Genomic DNA, 19,734 nt, shown 5'->3' with positions numbered 1-19,734 from the left:
TGGAATTGGCCTTTTTGACTTGAAATGAGGGTTTAAAAACTGTAATAAGTCATCTTTTGAACTATTTATGCTGGATGCATGAATTTTGCAAGAAATATTATCTAGTTTTAATTTTGTTTACAGATCATAGATATTATTAGCTATTTCAGAGTAAACTGCAATACATTTGTACTCAATTAGTCCCTCTATATCTCCACACTGAAGTACGTTGGATCTTTAATATTTTTATATTTTTACTCAGATCTGTACTTCTATGACAAGGTAATATTTAGGTCAGGGGACTAATTCTAGCATAGCCAAGGGGGTTAATTCTGTGGTCAGTGAACCATTTCTGAGATGATTTTCAGGCTTGTTTTGGATCATTGTCCTGCTTGAAGACCCAAACTATGGCCATGTATCTGAACAAGTTGTCCAGGGACTCTGGAAGACAAACCCCACAATATCACAGACCCACCACCACACTTCACTGTGGGCATGAGGTACTTTTCTGCATGTCCACTCCAAACTCACCTCTGCTGTTTGCCATCAAAAACATCTGTTCTGGTCTGACCACAGAACTCGGTTCTACTGAAAGTTCCAGAACATTTTATCTAACTAGCAGCAGTATTTTATTGGTTCTTGACAGCAGAGGCTGATGAAGGCTGTGAGAGTCAGCGCTGTACAGTTCAGTCTGCAGTGTTTTCCTCTCCGTCGCTCTGTTTCTCCTCCTTCCTCTGGCCCCAGATCGGAATGTCTGATGTGTATGAATCCCAGCAACCAAAACCAGCTGAACTCACTTAACCTCTCAGCCTTGTTGTCCACAACAACAGCTCTGTAAGAGTGAGCTCCTGTATTTCCTGTTCCAGCTGAGACGTTCTCCGCGGGTCTTTGTTTATGGAGGAGATCAGATTTATGGAGTTTCTGCATCAATTCTACAGTTTAAACCTCTGAACTACAGAGACTCAAGAGCTTCTACACAGAGGTGCTGCTGAATCACTTGCTAAATAAATGTTTTCATCTTTATATACAATAATAATTTACATAATGTAGATTAAGTAATGAACTTAAAACCAAAAAGACATTTTGTTGTAGTTGTATTTAAATCAAAAAGAATTTATTCCAGAAATCATATAAATCACTTACTGTAGTTCTGTTTACTGTAAATGGCAGATTATGATCTTCCTTCTGGATCTGAATTTTAACAGTTATTAATTCTGAGTATTAATTTTATTAGAACTTCATTATGGATCTTAAGTTTATTAGAATTTCATTCTGTATGTTAATTTTATTAGAACTTCTTTCTGAATATGAATTATATTAGAACTTCATTCTGGATCTTAATTTTATTAGAACTTCATTCTGGATCTTAATTTTATTGGAATTTAATTCTGGATCTGAATTTTATTATAAGTTAATTCTGAATCTCAATTTTATTAGAACTTAATTCTGGATGGTAATTTTATTAGAAATTCATTCTGGATGGTAATTTTATTAGAAATTCATTCTGAATGTTAATTTTATTAGAATATAGAATCGTAATTTTATTAGAACTTCATTTTGGATGGAAAATTTATTAGAACTTTAGTCTGGATCTAAATCTTATTACAACTTCATCCTGGATATTTTTTTGAACTTAATCCTGAATTTTCTTATGAAATCTTTTTGTTTCAGAATAACAGGATCCAAAAGAAGAACAGAGTCTAACAGACTTCAGTCCGTATATAGGTTACCCACCAGTTTTATTCACCACTTTAAAAAGTGCAGGTGTTATATTAGATTGAAGGTGGGAAATTCCAGTAAAACTCAGACTCAGCTTTGCAGTGTTGTGCTGGATGAACTAACAGGAAAAGACTATTATAGGTTTAGGCTCCACCTCTTTCTTCTTACTAGTTTGGTAACATAAAGAATGTGAGTGGGCGTGAGAGAGTGCGAGAGTGAGTGAGTGAGCGAGAGACGGTGTAAAGGTATAGTAAACCCTATGACCATATAGGGTTTAGCTGTACGTGTGTTTAATCATTAACCCTCAGGGGGGTTTAAAGTGCTCTGCTCTCCAGGGAGCAGCCACTGAGAGCTCGACTCGTCCAGGAGCTTCAGCCAGAGACTCAAACCGCCCAGAGAAACTGAGACACTGTGGACAGTCCAGCAACCATGGGCTACTTCTGGTTCTTCTCTGCTGAAACATGGGCGCTCCTGCTGCTGTTTACAAGCCTTTTGGTTCTGTAAGTACATTAAATATTAATTTTCCATTCAGAAACAAAAACACGGCCAGCAGTAGTTCAGTATGAGTTATGTTTTTGTGTACTTTTCTCAAAATCAGTAAAAATAATGGGAGAATCAGTCATCATCAACTTCTATTACTATAAAGTATATCCAGTTGGATATTGTTCTTCTTTCTCTTATTTCTCTGCCTGATTTTTATCTGCTAGCCATTTTCAAGATATTGATACCATTCAGAATATTCCAGAATGTAACCACATAGCAACACCTTTTCAACCACCTAGGATACCATAGCAACACACAGCAACACTTTAGCAACCACCTAGGATATCATAGCAACCACATAGCAACACCTTAGCAATCACTTGAGATACCATAGCAACCACCCAGGAAACCCTAGCAACCACCTGAGATACTATAGCAACTACCCAGCAGCACCCTAGCAACCACCTGGGATACCATAGCAACCACATAACGACACGCTATTAACCACCTGGAGTACCATAGCATCCACCTAGCAACACCCTAGCAACCACCTGGGATACTATAACAACCACATAGCAACACCTTACCAACCATCTGAGATTTCCTCAGGAAGCGCACTGCTGTAGTTTCTGTGTGGTTAATGCTGCTCTAATTCTGAGTGACCGTCTCATCAAATCATTTTCAGATATGGATATTGGCCCCATGGTTACTTTAAAAGGGTCGGAATTCCTGGCCCTAAACCTTTACCCTTCATTGGGACCATGTTAGGATATAAGAAGGTGAGTTAGAAACCATCAGAAGCCTGTTATTAATATTTTATGGTGCATTTACAGCTGACTTATTACATTTAATATAATTATTGACACATTTTCTATGTTTGTGTGACTTTTTATACTGCATTTTATATTTTATATAAAAGCGCTGTTTTATACCATTTTATTTTCAGGGGTTCCATGGTTTTGATTTTGAGTGCTTTAAGAAGTTTGGGAGAATTTGGGGGTGAGTTTATTGAATTTTCTTTTTATTTAAGACTGAGCTGTACTGTGTCTTTGCATTCTGTTATAAAAATTATTGTTATATGCTATAAAATAATACATTTGTACTCTATATGGACATAAGGTAATATTTCTATTGGAGAAAAAACTCATATCTCCAAAATAACTTTACAGAAGACAGAAAAAAAGAATATTATTTTTGAATGGATATACAACCCCAATTCCAATGAAGTTGGGACATTAAAATATAAATAAAAACAGAATACGATGATTTGCAAATCCTTTTCAACCGATATTCAACTGAATCCACTACAAAGACGAGATATTTAATGTTCAAACGGATAAACTTTATTGTTTTTTTGCAAATATTCACTCATTTTGAATTTGATGCCTGCAACACGTTCCAAAGAAGTTGGGACAGGGGCAACAAAAGACTGGGAAAGTTGAGGAATGCTCAAAAACACCTGTGTGGAACATTCCACAGGTGAACAGGTTAACTGGAAACAGGTGAGTGTCATGATATAAAGGGAGCATCCCTGAAAGGCTCAGTCATTCACAAGCAAGGACGAGGCGAGGTTCACCACTCTGAACAACTGCGTGAGCAAATAGTCCAACAGTTTAAGAACAACGTTTCTCAACGTGCAACTGCAGGATTTTAGGGATTTCATCATCTACAGTCCATAATATCATCAAAAGATTCAGAGAATCTGGAGAAATCTCTGCAGGTAAGCGGCGAGGCAGAAAACCAACACTGAATGCCCATAACCTTCGACCCCTCAGGCGGCACTGCATTAAAAACCCACATCATTCTGTAACGGATATTCCCACATGGGATCAGGAACACTTCGGAAAACCACTGTCAGTGAACGCAGTTCGTCGCTCCGTCTACAAGTGCAGGTTAAAACTCTGCCATGCAAAGCGAAGCCACATATCAACACCACCCAGAAACGCCGCCGGCTTCTCTGGGCCGAGCTCATCTGAGATGGACTGACGCAGAGTGGAAAAGTGTCCTGTGGTCTGACGCGTCCACATTTCACACTGTTTCTGGAAATCATGGACGTCGTGTCCTCCGGGCCAGAGAGGAAAAGGACTGTCCGGATTGTTTTCAGAGCAAAGTTCAAAAGCCAGCATCTCTGATGGGGTGGGGGGGGGGTGTTAGTGCCCATGGCAGGGGTAACCTGCACATCTGTGAAGGCCCCATTAAAGGTTGAAAGGTACATACAGTTTTTGGAGCAACATCTGCTGCCATCCAAGCAGCGTCTTTTTCAGGGACGTCCTGCTTATTTCAGCCAGACGATGCCGAGCCACATTCTGCACGTGTTCCAACAGCGTGGCTTCGTAGTAAAAGAGTGCGGGTACTAGACTGACCTGCCTGCAGTCCAGACCGTCTCCCATTGAAAATGTGTGCCGCATTATGAAGCTCAAAATATGACAGCGGAGCCCCCGGACTGCTGAGCAACTGAAGCTGTACATCAAGCAGGAATGGGAAAGAATTCCACCTACAAAGCTTCAACAATCAGTGTCCTCAATTCCCAAACGCTTATTGAGTGTTAAAGGAAAGGTGATGTAACACAGTGGGAAACACGCCCCTGTCCCAACTTCTCTGGAATGTGTTGCAGACATCAAATTCAAAATGAGTGAATATTTGCAAAAAGCAATAAAGTTTATCTGTTTGAACATTAAATATCTCGTCTGTGTAGTGGATTCAGTTGAATATGGGTTGAAATGGATTTGCAGATCATCGTATTCTGTTTTTATTTATGTTTTACACAACATCCCAACTTCACTGGAATTGGGGTTGTAGAACCTCTGAAGAGACATGGTGTATTTTTTTGGCAAAAATGTGGTGCACACCAGATTCTGTATTGTGAGCACCAGATACTATGTGGTAAGCATCTAAATCTATCAACTGCAAACCAAATACTATCAGGTGAGTGCCAGAAACGATGTGGTGAGCACGAGATGCTATCAACTTCTATTCGATTCAATACTGTCTCTTGTGCCCTCTATACTAGTAGATACATGCTAGATAATAATAATAATAATAATAATAATAATTACAACAACAACAACAATAATAATAATAATTAGATACTATGTGCATCTGGTGCACTTCTGATGAGTGTCAGGTGTGCACCTGATTTTTACATACAGTGTCTCCATAAGCGGAAGCTAATTGAAGGAGATCTTTTCCCAAGTAATTTTAAATCGTTCTGTTCAGGATGTCATTTTAAAAGGAATTAAATTTACAAGTTATGCAAAAAAAGTAAAGCCAGAATGTAATATGTGTAATGAACACACATGAATACCGTCACTGATCGAATGTTCACTTTACAGAATTTGAATTCTTTACAATGTGTTTAATTATATGACAAATAGCTGTAATGTGCTGTATGTTTACTGTACGTATATATCAGTGAAGCTTTCTGAGAGTCTTGTTGACTTTGGCATGTTCCTTCATGCCCAGGTTCCTGATAGCTGATGTAATGCTGGCACCTTATCTCACTCTGAGAATGACTGAAAACCCACAGGCAGAAAGCAGCAACAGCCTGATGACCTCTGGCTTTAGAGAGATACAGAATGGCTGATGATCCATAATCTTATTACTGAATCACTGTAGCTGTTCCTGAATAGACGCATCATAAAACATATTTATATGATTTAAGCCTTGTCCTGTTTTTAGGGCATACAGTTACGTAAGCAGCTCAGGAAAGAGGCAGAGAAGAGAGTAAACTATCGGATCCAGGCTCCGCCCCTAAGCATGTTCGCTTATAGCTGCTGTCTTGAGCTGAAAATTACAATGTTAAAAATGTATTTTCTTTTGCCAAAATAAATAAATTAATCACATTCTACCACAAAAGAACAACCAGAACACAACACATAACCCCTTACTGTAACAGCACATTACACACCGTAACATACCAGCTCCAACTCTTTAGTGTTACAATGGACAATGGCCTGTGATTCGACGTCTGATTTCTTTTTCAGTATATATGATGGTCGACAGCCTGTCCTGTGCATCATGGAGAAAGACATCCTGAAGACCATCCTGATCAAAGAGTGCTACACCTTCTTCACCAACAGACGAGTACGCTTCACCACCTCATTCTGGAGAACCGTGAATCTGGAGAACATGCCTAATATTCCTCATTAGAACACTAATTAGATAACAGAACTGGTGGTTTTAAATAGAATTGTTCCCTTCACTAATGAGCCATTGAAGAACCCTCATTTTAAAGAAGCAGATTCACTAACATTTTCATGTTTTGCACATTTGCAAACTGTGGTTGGTGTTAAAACGTGGTTGTTGCGATTTACTAAATAGACACATCCCACTCCTAATTAGATCAAAGGGATAATCACTGCGCTGTTGCCTCATTTGCATATGCATATATATGAGTTTCCCTCTCAAAGCAGAGAACAACAGGGGGGCGTTATTATAATGAAGAAGGTTTTATCATTTTTTTCCCATGTCCAGTAGTTTTTCATTATTATGAAGAATTGGCTTTTAGTGTACGTTGAAATAATGACTCATCACAAATGAATTACACTCTCAAAGAACAATAACTCATTATTTCACAATCCCGAGAACAACGAGTCAAAATAAAGACGTTTTGCTGAGATTTGTTTCTCTCTGCTACCTGATGCAAAAAGCTCATGAGTTAAAATGTGATTATACTGTATATCACTGCTCATTAAGTGCAAAGTTGTGTTTGTGTTCATTTCCATGAAAGTTCCGTAAAAGATTAGCTGTTAAGTTGGACAGCGCCACCACCAGTGTGACGTCAGTACTGTCAGTAATTAGCGCCTCTCTTAGTAAATCTGCCTCATATTGACTGGATTTCAGATCAAGACGTCATTTTTTGCGCTGAAATGAGGTGAAGTTATTTGTTTTGATTCAAATGGTAGTTAAACTGTAAACGTATAGACAGCTGTACATTATTTGGCTGAATGTGTCTAACAGCTCCTCTTTAATTCAGAATTTACGTCTGAACGGCCCTCTGTACGACGCCGTGTCCATCGTGGAGGACGACGACTGGAGGAGAATCCGCAGCGTTCTATCTCCGTCCTTCACCAGCGGACGACTGAAGGAGGTGCGTGAGCTCGAAGGACGGGACGATGCGATAAAATCTCAATAACATTGACAACATTTTCACGATACAATACTTATTGCAATATTTAATCTTAGTTGGTCAGCTGGATCAGACACCATGCTGTCAAAAGGCTATCAAAGAAAAAAGTACAGTCCTCATCTTGATTCAGTATTTCAACTGCTACACTCACTTACACTACTGTTCAAACGTCTGTCAGTTATTAATAACTGTTATTTCATAATTTATACAGTGTGCATTGAAACTAGACACCAAAACACAAACAGGTGGTTTAATCTGAGTTTAAAATATTTTGGGAACAATGAGAATTTACAACATGGTTCAATGTTTAAACATCTTAAGTGAACTGACCCTTATTAGTCCCACCTCCGCATTTAACCCATCCCTGCAGTGAAACACCACACGCACACTAGTGATCACACACAGTAGGGGGCAGTGAGCACACTTGCCCGGAGCGGTGGGCAGCCCTATCCATGGCGCCCGGGGAGCAGTTGGGGGTTAGGCGTCTTGCTCAAGGACACCTCAGTCACGTACTGTCGGCTCTGGGGATCGAACCGGCGACCTTCCGGTCACAGGGCCAGTTCCCTAACCTCCAGCCCACGACTGCCTTAAACTACAATAACCTATTTATTGCAAGTCTCGGTCACAAAATTAGAATGAAAAATATATTTTCAAAAATGAGGCATCATGGAGATCAACAGTTCTGTTAATCATCAAAACTCTTAGAATTCTAATTCTTAGAAAAAAAGAATTCTTACTGCTTCCTACAATTTGTTTATAACTCATGCAATAAGAGCATCATTTTACAATCATTTATACATGTATCTCCCCTCAGAATCATTTTATAGAAATGCAAACAGCGACTACAAACATTTGATTGGTAGTTTAAACAATTATTCAACTATGAATGATTTATTCTGAAAAAAATTATTATAATATAATGTACAACACTAAACAACCCCCACTTTCCTCATCTCAAAGCCCCAATGCTATGATACAGTTTAAAAGTATGAACATAGAAAATGAGGTAATAGGTCTCCTTTAAGAAACTAAGTGAACAGAAAATCTTGTGTTTCATCTCTGATGTTCTTCTCGTTTCATCACTTTCAGTCAACATCATTATTTTTGGGGTTCTCTCTTATTTTCCAGAACGATCAACATCCACTGAGATTAACAACAGTTAATTCATGGGTGTTTATTTCTGTGTGGTTCCTCAGATGTTTGGCATCATGAAGACGCACTCTCGCAATTTAGTGGAAAATCTAGAGAAGACATCAAAGCGAGGAGAAGCAGCAGATGTTAAAGAGTAAGTGGACATGGTTGAGCAACAGATGTGCTATATGTGCTAGCATTCTTAAAATACCCATTAAAATACCAGTAAAAACTCATGCTGTATTTTAAAACCAGGGTATCTTATGAAAATTTCAAATGAGATGAAACTTAATTTTTCCACATTGTTCTGATTTGACGGCATTAACTGTATTTTCAGGTTCTTTGGACCGTACAGTATGGATGTGGTGACTAGTACAGCATTTAGTGTTGATATTGATTCTCTAAACAACCCCAACGACCCGTTTGTAACCAACATCAAGAAGATGCTCAAATTTAACCTTCTCAACCCTCTTTTCCTCATTGTTGGTAATGCATCATTTGTATATTCTAAAGTTGTACAAACCCCAAACAGTACAAAGACAAGATATCTAATGTTATCTAATATCTTATCAATCATTTTAAAAAAATATAGCTGTGTAAGAACAACATTCCTCAGCCAGGGTTTGCAAGAAGTCTTTCTTCCTCTACAGTGCATAATAACATTAAAAGATTAAGGGAATCTGGAGAAATCTCTGTACATAAGGGAAAAGGCCAAAAACCACAATTGAATATCTGTGATTTTCAGCCCCTCAGAGAGCAGAACTTTAAAAACTGGCATGTTTCTGTGATGGATATCACATATGTGCTTTGGGAATACTTTGACTAACCATCATCAATAAAGACTGTTATTCGTTACATCTACACATTTAAGTTAAGACTGTACTATGCACAGTGGAGGTCATATAACAGCAATGTCCAGAAATGCTGCCGACTTCTCTGGGCTCGAGCTCATCGGAAATGGAAACGTCTATTGTGGTCTGATGAGTCCAACTTTCAGAATGTTTATAGAAATAATGGACATTGTGTTTCATCCAGATTATTACCAGCATAAAGGTCTAAATCCAGTGTCTGTCATGGTTTGGTGGGGGGTCTTAAACTGCACATCTTTGAAAGCACCATTTACGCTGAACATATGGTGCCTTTTCAGCGCTGACCATGTTCATTTCATCATGACAACACCAAGAAATGTTTTGCATGTCACACCAGCATGGCTATGTGATCAGAGAGTGCAGGGGCAAGAATGACCTGCCTTTAATCTTTATTATTCAAAGAATTACTCAGTAAACTGCACCTTGCAAACTTTCTGAAAACATTAGTAGAACATCAGATTTCCTGCTAGAGCTTAGTTACCAAGCTCTTCCCACAGATTTCCTTTCATCAACTTAATAATTAATGTTCTTTTTATTTTAGTACTGTTCCCCTTCATCATACCTCTGCTGGCGAAAATGAACTTGTCCTTTGTCCCAGCAGCAGTGACTGATTTCTTTTACGCTTCTCTGCAGAAGATCAAGTCAGAACGTGTTTCCAAGGACCATAAGGTACATCCTTCAGAATGTAGAAAAGAAATATCTGAGAAATTAATAAAATGGCTTTTTTACTTTCCATTCTAACTTCAGGTTGCCTCAGTCCAATTCATTTCATTTGAATTTTTAACAATGTTATGTAGATCTGATTGGTTTCTTTGTTTCTAATTCCTGCAGAATCGAGTGGATTTCTTGCAGCTGATGATAGATTCTCAGAAATCAGAAAAAGAAGATGGCAAAGAATCTTGGCAAGGTATTACTTTTAATACATAAAAAGAGCCTTGATTAGCTTCGATCTTCATTGTAGAAGTTATGCTGTGTTCACATGTTTGCGGCAGATGGACAATGCCAAACTGATATTCTGTTGTTTTCAATGGAGGAGCAACAGAAAATCCTGCTGCTGCCAGCGGCAACAGTCTGCAGACTGTAGTAATTGTAACACTCCCTCAAGAGTTCAACTCATACCTCGTCAAGAGGTAACATGTACAAAGAAAAGAGCAAGGGCTTTAAAACTGAACCCTGTGGGACTCAAAAAAATGTTTTCTAGTGAAGCCTATGCATTAGATATGGCTTAACCATTATAAAGCTACCTCAGAGGCCAAACAAAAACTCAAGGCAGTGCATTAGAATCTTATACTGTATTATCAAAATCACAATCAAGATGATCACATGTAGATTAACTTGTGTACAACAGTTGTGATCTCCTGATAATTGACAACAGAAAGAAAAACATCACTAATGTAGGAGGCTTATCAGGAAGGTGTGTTTTGTGAACTTCAGACAAACCCAGTATTATAAACAAAAATAAACCAGTCAAAAAGATTATCCCTGTTCACATTACTATAACAATATAATATTATCCCCGTTCACATTACTATAAGAATATAATATTATCCCCGTTCACATCACTATAACAATATAACATTATCCCCGTTCACATCACTATAACAATATTACATTATCCCCGTTCACATTACTATAACAATATAACATTATCCCCGTTCACATTACTATAACAATATAACATTATCCCCGTTCACATCACTATAACAATATAACATTATCTCCGTTCACATTACTATAACAATATAACATTATCCCTGTTCACATCACTATAACAATATGATATTATCCCTGTTCACATCACTATAACAATATAACATTATCCCCGTTCACATCACTATAACAATATAACATTATCCCCGTTCACATCACTATAACAATATGATATTATCCCCGTTCACATCACTATAACAATATAACATTATACCCGTTCACATTACTATAACAATATAACATTATCCCTGTTCACATTACTATAACAATATAACATTATCCCCGTTCACATCACTATAACAATATTACATTATCCCTGTTCACATTACTATAACAATATTACATTATCCCTGTTCACATTACTATAACAATATTACATTATCCCTGTTCACATTACTATAACAATATAACATTATCCCCGTTCACATCACTATAACAATATGATATTATCCCCGTTCACATCACTATAACAATATAACATTATACCCGTTCACATTACTATAACAATATTACATTATCCCTGTTCACATTACTATAACAATATAACATTATCCCCGTTCACATCACTATAACAATATAACATTATCCCTTTTTGCTAGATGCCAAACGATTTCAGAGGTTGTTCTTCACATGAATGTCTTGCCACTAAAATACTAATGCTAATTTGCTAATTAATTGCTATTTATCATTTATTGTAAATCTGGAAAGAAATATTTTTTTCATACAAGAAGCAACAAAAATGAGAGTATAGAGCGTCCTCCTGCCTTTTTCCTCCTTAAATAAACAAGCTACACTGCTAAAACCCTCCTTTCATAATCATCCATTTAGTGCATTGAGTACAGATGCAAGCATTTGAATGCATCATTAGACTCAGTTGGGATCATCCTGTATGTTTTATCTTTCTAGGTCTGAATGATCATGAGATCCTGTCCCAATCAATGATCTTCATCTTTGCTGGTTATGAGACGAGTAGCAGCACGCTGTCCTTCTTCTTTCATAACATAGCCACCAACCCAGAGACCATGAAGAAGCTTCAAGAAGAGATCAACCAAACCTTCCCCAATAAGGTACCTGACCTTCTTTTTTGGCAGATTTGCACAAAAGCATAAATGCTGCAAAGAAATGGCAAAAACATTGATGCCAATTATTGTTGCGCATATTGCATTTTAGTTCACATTGGATTTGGTGTCTTGTCTAATTCTTTTGCCTTAGAGAGGTAAACTTGAGTAAAAATGATTGTGTGTGAACAGCAAATACAAAACTACAGGTATTTTGGACAACAATTCCAGTGCATCACCTGCACAGTAGAAAGTGAAAAAACCCTAGAGTACACCCCTGAGGAACTCCAAACCAATCTTAACAATTGTAGTGTACTGAAAAGCAAAAATTATATCTAAATAAATAATTTATTTAAACTGCTACAACAATACACAACAATAAACTAAGTAACAGACAACATTATTACTCACCTGCAAACACAAGTTGTGTCTTGTTTTTTAGGCTCCAGTTCAGTACGATGCAGTGATGAATATGGAATATCTGGATGCTGCTCTGAATGAATCACTCAGGTTGTACCCTGTTGGTGCTCGGCTTGAAAGAGTCTGCAAGAAAACAGTGGAGATTAACGGCCTGACCATCCCCAAGAAAACTGTTGTTGCCGTTCCTGTCTATCCTCTCCATAGAGACCCAGAATACTGGCCTGACCCCGAAACCTTCAACCCTGAGAGGTAGAATGCAAATCAAGAAAAGACAGAGTGTTACGCATTGTATTGTTTATAATTATATTTACAGGAGAGTGATTACACAAGTTTGGCTGGTCAAATTAATACTTTAAATTATTTTATGCCCAATAATAACTATTACAGTGTTTCTTTAGATGATTTCAATTCAACATTAGAGGTTTTTTATCAGATTTGATTGCCCCTTTGTGTCATTGCAGATGCTAATGCTAATAAAACATTCTCAAGAAGCTTTTTCATCTTCTTGCCTGTGCAGATTTAAATTTTCTGGAGATTTACTTTACAACATCTAACCAGGTAGCCCCTCAAAGCTCAAAGCTCGCTAATACTCTTCTATCTTGTTTTCTTCTTTTGTGCAGGTTCACTAAGGAGAATAAGGAGAGTATAGACCCCTACATGTACATGCCTTTCGGTGCAGGACCCAGGAACTGTATCGGAATGAGGTTTGCTCTGGTGTCCATGAAGCTGGCCATCGTAGAGATACTGCAGAGATTCGACGTCAACATTTGTGATGAGACGAAGGTTAGATCGTCTAAAGCTCCACCTACAATTGTGCTTTTTTGTGCCAACTGTTGTGAGATTGGACAAGATTATTGTTTTAAACACAGTACCTACATTTAGAGCCAGTTATGGGCACGTATGTTGTTCTACTAACCAAAAGTCAAGGATTACTGAAGTGAATTTAGTAAATTTGAGGCCATTGCTGTGTCTGAAACGTGATGATGAGAAAGTTTATCATGTTGGACTGGACGGATATGAGCTGTTTACAGTTAACAGGAACAATAAAATAGCAGGAGGCGCTGCTCTGTACGTTGATACACATTTAAAATGCAGTGTAGTCAAACGTATGTCAAATGCTATAGATAGCACATTGGAATGTACACTCACTGGCCACTTTATTAGGTACATTCTAGTGAAAGGTTGGACCCCCTTTTGCCTTCAGAACTGTCTTAATTCTTCACGGCATACTTTCAACAAGGTGTTGGAAACATTCCTCAGAGATTTTGGTCCATATTGACATGACAGCATCACGCAGTTACTGCGGATTTATCGGCTGCACGTCTATGATGCGAATCTCACGTTCCACCACATCCCAAAGGTTCTCTACTGCAGAATATACTGTTGGGGTGTTTATAGACTTAAAAAAAGATTATTTACTAATGAACAAACTGGAAAGATATGGTTTTAGAGGAGCAGTATACTCATGGCACAAGAGTTACCTTGATAATAGATATCAATATGTACAAATAAATAACATGAACTCTAAACTATTGAAAGTCACTGGTGGAGTGCCACAAGGTTCAGTGTTAGGACCCATATTGTTTACACGGTATATAAATGATACCTGTAAAGTGTCCAAATTGCTAACATTTGTTTTATTTGCTGATGATACTAATTTATATTGCTCTGGGAAAATTGTGGAACAGCTACCGAATACAGTGGAAATTGAAAGTTTTAAAGAAATGGTTTGATATTAACAAATTATCCCTAAATGTAGGTCAAGCAAAGTTTATAATATTTGGAAATCGACAAACCAAGAATAAAGTTAAAATTATGACTGATGATGTTGAAATAGAAAGGGTCTATGAAAACAAATACCTGGGTGTCATAATTGATCATAAATTACATTGGAAACAGCACATGAATAAAGTAAAAATGAAAATGTCTAAAACTATTGCAATATGATATAAAGCTAAAGATATCTTGAAGCAAAATTCACTCTATGTACTGTTCTGTTCTTTCATAGTTCCATACATAAACTATTGTATGGAGGTATGGGGGAACACATATTTAATCAACACCAAACTTATTTTCATGCTACAGAAGAAAGCTATAAGAATGATAAGGTTATTGATCAGGTTATTGTGAACCCACCAGTAAACTATTTAATAAATTACAAATTCAGTGGTCTAATCGACCTTCAAACTGCACAGGTAATGTATAAAGCACAAAACAATTTACTACCAAACTGTATTCAGAAACTGTTTGCAAATAAAGAGAGCAAATGAGGACTAAGTTGAACACATATGTTTAAAAAACTGATAGCAAGGACAAAATAGATGCATATCTGTCAAAGGGGTATGTTTGTGTATTAAGTGTGATAAGGAACTAAGAATTTGTAGCTCACTTTCAGTAAAAATGTTTAAAAATGAGGTGGTAAGCACTTATAAAACTGAGGAATGATCATTATTATGTATGAAACGTTTTGAAATGTTGATTTATTTTTTTCTGTTTTGACATTATTATATTATTCTGTGTTTAAATGCAGAATTGTATATAATTTATAAAGGATACTCAAAATAAGCTATAGCTCCAGACAACACCTTTCCAGATGTGTGAGCTGCCCACACCATGTATTAATTAATGCAACTCCAGACCAGCAGAGACGCAGGCTTTTGAACTGTTTACTGATAACAAGCTGGATGTTCCGTCTCCTCTTGGGTCTGCAGGACATGGAGTCCATGATTTCCAAAAAGAGTTTCAAATTTTGATTCATCTGACCACCGAACAGTTTTCCATTTCACCTCAGGCCATTTCAAATTAGCTCTGACCCAGAAAAGGTGGCAGCGTTTCTGGATCATCTTGACGTGGCTTCTTACAGCTTTAACTTGCATTTGTGGATCCCATAGCAAACTGTGTTCACAGACAATGATATCTGGAAGTGTTCCTGAGCCCATGCCTCTTTTTAATGCAGTGGCGCCTGAGGACCCGAAGATCACGAGCATCCAATACTGACCGTCAGCCTTGTCCCTAGCATACAGGGATTCCTCCAGAATTTCTGAATCTTTTGATGATATTATGTACTGTAGGTGGTGGGATCTCCAAAGTCTTCACAGTTTACATTGAGAAACTTTTTTCTGAAATTGTTTGACAATTTTTAGACACAGTTTTTCACAGATCGGTGAACTTCTGCCCATCTTTGCTTCTGAGAGACTCTGAAATGCTCTTTTTATACTGAGTCATGTGAGTCAGTTACTCCTCAAGCTGTTTTTATTAATACCACTTACCTTTCCAGCCTTTCGTTGCCCCTGTCCCGACTATTTTGAGATGTGCTGATGCCATCAAGCTGAACTGTAATGTGAATAATCCTGTCTGCTCTTATTCATTTTTGTAGATTCCGTTGGAGTTGGGTAATGATGCTTTCCTGTCTCCTAAAGACCCCATCAAACTAAGATTCACCCCTCGAGCTAACTCCAAATCAGACGACTTCTGCAACAGCAATTGCTCTAAATCCTAACATGGTTTTGTGGCTTACTGGTCCCAGTTTTGTTGTCTAGGCTGATTCTAACTACTAACAAAGTTGATTATCTTTAGAAAATGTATGTTTACAGTCTCCTGATTTCTGAGTACATCGTTGATGGACACAATGCAAATATAAAGACAGATGGAGGAGTTATTCAAGGCAAAAAAAATTGCAAATGTGAGGAACGTTGAATTAAAAGTTGAATTGAAACAAAGGAAAAGCAAAATAAACAAATACATGCCTAACAAAGTGCTGCTGTTTGTTTAAAGTCAGTGATCACCAGTCGACTTTTTTCTTGCTCTTATACGTTTTCACCGTCTATACGTGTGAGAGCAGAGCATCAGTTAGTCCCGCTGAACCTGCGCTGAGGTGTTCGGATCTCTTTAGCTGGAGGGAGGAGCTGGCTAGCATTAGCTTAGCTGGGAGGCTACAGCTCCAAACACGTAAATGAGTAAAATTAAATAAATAAAGCTTCAATAAAGTTCCTCTGAAGGATTTTTGACCATGCCTGTCACGCATCCAGCGAGCTATCAGAGAGACATGGACTCCATCTCCCAGAATCCATGACTGAAGGTTTTTGGAAGGTTTTGCAGAGTGAACCTGTCAGAGGTGTTAGCGAGCTGTAGCTGAGAGACGCTAATCGTTCCCACCTTTCCCCTCAGATCCCGGCTGCGCAGCCTCTCTGCGCGGTCTCCTCACGGCTTTTACACTCCTGACGGGTTATAAATCGGATTCATACACGCCAAACGTGTATGAACGCGGCTGAAATCGCAGCGAGAGCTGGAAAATGTTTCACCACAAACTGGCAGCTGAGCCGAAGCTGTTAACGAGTGCTTTGACGTCTGGATCCAAGCTTATAAACGTGATAGCAGCTCTTATCTGCCTGTGTTTTACACGCAGCGTCATTATGGTGCTTTAAATCCACTCCAGCTGGAACAAACCAGGGAAGCCACTTTTCTCAGGGCTCTGGTTAAAGACGTTCCCACTGTATTCTCAGAGTAAAGGTGGTATAATATGACTATAAGTCACTGAGGTAAATGATCACGCACAGATATTGATTATCAGCATCATTATTGTCCTTTAAATACACCCTAGCTGGCCTCCAGTAAAACCTCTTCCCTGCTGTCTTCTTATTATTCAAGGGTGAGGATGAAGCTTGTGGTTGAAGGTAGACAGATGCTCACGGTCACGGTTGTTCCGTTTTCATTCAGTTCCAGTTGTGTTTTATTGTAATATATGGGAGAAACCATTTTTCCGTCGATGGCAGCTGAGACTGTTGCAGTGTAAAGCAGCTGTATTGATGGAAAAAGCATGAAGAAAAAACACTTTACTGCCATAACAGTAAGACTTCACCTTCAAATGACTACAGAAAAACCAGCTTCCGGGGTGCACTTCGATAACTAGTCTAAGAATCATAATTACTGTGCCGTGTAACGCAGGACTTTCATATGTTTCAAGTCTCTTTCCACACCTCACTGAGACTGATGAGGTTGTGGGGCATCCAATCACTGGAGTCTGAACAGCAGAACGTCTCTGTGTGTTTGATAATTAAACTAGAAATTCGCTTCAAATCTGTGCCACGCTGAGAGGTTGAAACTCCAGCTAACGACACGCATTTACATTTATGGCGTTTTGGCTGACACTCTTATCCAGAGCGAGTTACAATTTGATCATTTTGTACAGGTAGGTGAAGGTGGTGTTGGGAGTCTTATTGGTATAGTGGAGGGTGCTTGAACCCCAGTCTACAGCGTAGAAGGCAAAGGTGTTAACCACTACACTATCCAACCACTTCGTACCATTTGATACTTTAAAACGTGTTTAACGACAAACCATCTTACAAACAACGTCCAAACCCTTACCCAAGAAACAGAAGAAGACGTGGAGCTGAATTTACTGTACCACTGGAGCTGTTTCTGCTGTTGCGCAAACTGGGGGTAATATGTGGTGAGAAAAACCGAAATCACACTGAGAGCTGGACAAACATTTCACTACAAACTGGCAGCTGAGCCGAAGCTGTAAAGACACTGAGCTGATCTGGACCGATGCTGTAAACACAATATCGACTCTGTATGTGGGTGTTTCACTGCACAGATGGGATAAATGCAGAGGTCTAGTTTCACAGTGGGCAAAACACAGTTAGCTGATAACATCCTGACCACCTCCTTGTTTCTACACTCATTGTCCATTTTATCAGCTCCACTTACTGTATAGCTGCACTCTGTAGTTCTACAGTTACAGACTGTAGTCCATCTGTTTCAGCGACTGCCTGCACCTGACTCCTGCCCTAAAATGAGTGACCCACATGGTCCGTAATCTTCAAGCTCCAGCTCCTCCACCTGTTCTATTGCCACCATCACTCCCTGTACAGCTTTCCCCATCCACCTCTGACACCTCCCTGCCCTCTGTCAAATTAGTCCTTCCTGATAAGTATGACGGGTCCCCAGGTCTGTGTAAAGGATTTCTAACGCAGTGCTCATCTTTTCCCCCATTGATTCAGCTAAGATAACCTTTGTCATGTCCCTGCTCACGGGTAAAACACTCTCATGGGCCACCAGGCAAACTCAAGTACCCGATTTCACCACTTACTCTGATTTTGAACCAATATTTAGGGAGTTTTTGATCACCCAGTTAGCTGCAAGCATCTAGGTGAGCTACTGCTAATCTCTCAAAGTAACAAGATCACATCTGAGCATGCTTTGAACTTCCATATGCTCACTGCAGAGGCTGGATGGGGCGAGAAATCACTGAAAACAGCCGAATGAAGCTCTTCAGACAGTGCTAGCTTACCAGGATAGAGATAACACTCTTTCCGTTCTTATACAATTACATTGGACAGTCTTATTCACTCCAGATGCCACTCCACCTCTAGCTCCTCTCCATGCCTCTATCTTGGTCACGCTACCTCTGAGCCTAAGGAGGTTAGTTGTGTTCAGCTTAGTCCAGAAGAACAGCAATGACACATGCGAGAAGGGCTTTGCTTCCCAGAGCAGAATATGCCCAAAATTCCCATTCCCATTCTTCTACAGGTCTATCGCCTTTCCCAATTGTATTGGGCTATCAACCCACATTTTTCTGATGGTCAGGTGAACTGTCTGGATTCTTGGCAGTGGATGACTAGATGAGGAGCAGTGAGGAGGTTTGGAACTCTGTATGTGTATGTCTCCAGAGGGCGGTCCTCCAGCAGAAGTTCCATCTTTCCATGTCTCTCTCCTGAAGCCTGTCTCCCCTGGAGGTGTTATGCTGATCTCTGACACTGAACGTCCCTCTGGAAGTAGACAGGGGATGTGCCTATACTTTCCATGCCTTGTTGAATTCTCGTCGCCATTGGTCGCTGGCTGTGGTACCTTGTGGCTAAGGCCCTGAGGAAAGTTGCTGGGTCCCTGCTGAAGACATCCTCGAGCCATCACTCGTTACTGATTTCCAGGAGTTCAGGTGTAATATTTCTGAACTGTTTCCTAGTAACTCTTTGGTCACCTGCAACCCATCTTCCTCCCCTTTAAAGGACCCACACCATCACCTGCTCTTTGTGGAGTATTGCCAGTTTGTCTTCTTACTGAGCCTTTATGGTTGACTTGGACTTGCATTTGAACTTTTAGAATTTTTGTACTTCCCTCTTGGTTCTTTGAATATTTTGGACTGTTTTGACTCTGCTTCTGGTTTTATGATTATTAGAACTGGGTTTTTTTTTTTTTTGAGTAAACGTGAAGTGGATTCTAACCCGTCTGGAGAGCT

At 38.9% G+C, this 19,734-nt stretch overlaps 1 protein-coding gene across 1 annotated transcript; it reads left to right on the top strand.

Annotated features, from left to right (window-relative positions):
* The first annotated feature begins 1,646 nt into the window (after window positions 1-1,646).
* LOC108413706 (cytochrome P450 3A30-like) lies at window positions 1,647-16,011 on the top strand. Its single transcript, XM_017686349.2, has 13 exons — window positions 1,647-2,198; window positions 2,867-2,960; window positions 3,128-3,180; window positions 6,165-6,264; window positions 7,157-7,270; window positions 8,506-8,594; window positions 8,778-8,926; window positions 9,851-9,978; window positions 10,141-10,216; window positions 11,926-12,086; window positions 12,520-12,746; window positions 13,118-13,280; window positions 15,874-16,011. Exons 1-13 carry the CDS (start codon window positions 2,128-2,130, stop codon window positions 15,994-15,996), a joined length of 1,548 nt encoding a protein of 515 aa, XP_017541838.1. The 5' UTR covers window positions 1,647-2,127; the 3' UTR covers window positions 15,997-16,011.
* The last annotated feature ends 3,723 nt before the right edge of the window (window positions 16,012-19,734 follow it).

Source organism: Pygocentrus nattereri, chromosome 12 (assembly GCF_015220715.1).
Source record: "Pygocentrus nattereri isolate fPygNat1 chromosome 12, fPygNat1.pri, whole genome shotgun sequence".
In the NCBI taxonomy this organism is placed as follows: Eukaryota; Metazoa; Chordata; class Actinopteri; order Characiformes; family Serrasalmidae; genus Pygocentrus; species Pygocentrus nattereri.
The sequence above is the reverse complement of the archived record's forward strand: the minus strand, read 5'-3'. Positions and strand labels throughout refer to the sequence as shown.

What these genes read in the sequence shown, in the direction of transcription:
- LOC108413706 (XM_017686349.2), top strand. Translation starts at nt 2,128, where the DNA reads ATGGGCTACTTCTGGTTCTTCTCTGCTGAAACATGGGCGCTCCTGCTG. An exon ending in CCATGTTAGGATATAAGAAG is followed by an intron (nt 2,961 to 3,127) that starts GTGAGTTAGAAA and finishes TTTTATTTTCAG; the next exon opens with GGGTTCCATGGTTTTGATTT. An exon ending in ACATTTGTGATGAGACGAAG is followed by an intron (nt 13,281 to 15,873) that starts GTTAGATCGTCT and finishes TCATTTTTGTAG; the next exon opens with ATTCCGTTGGAGTTGGGTAA.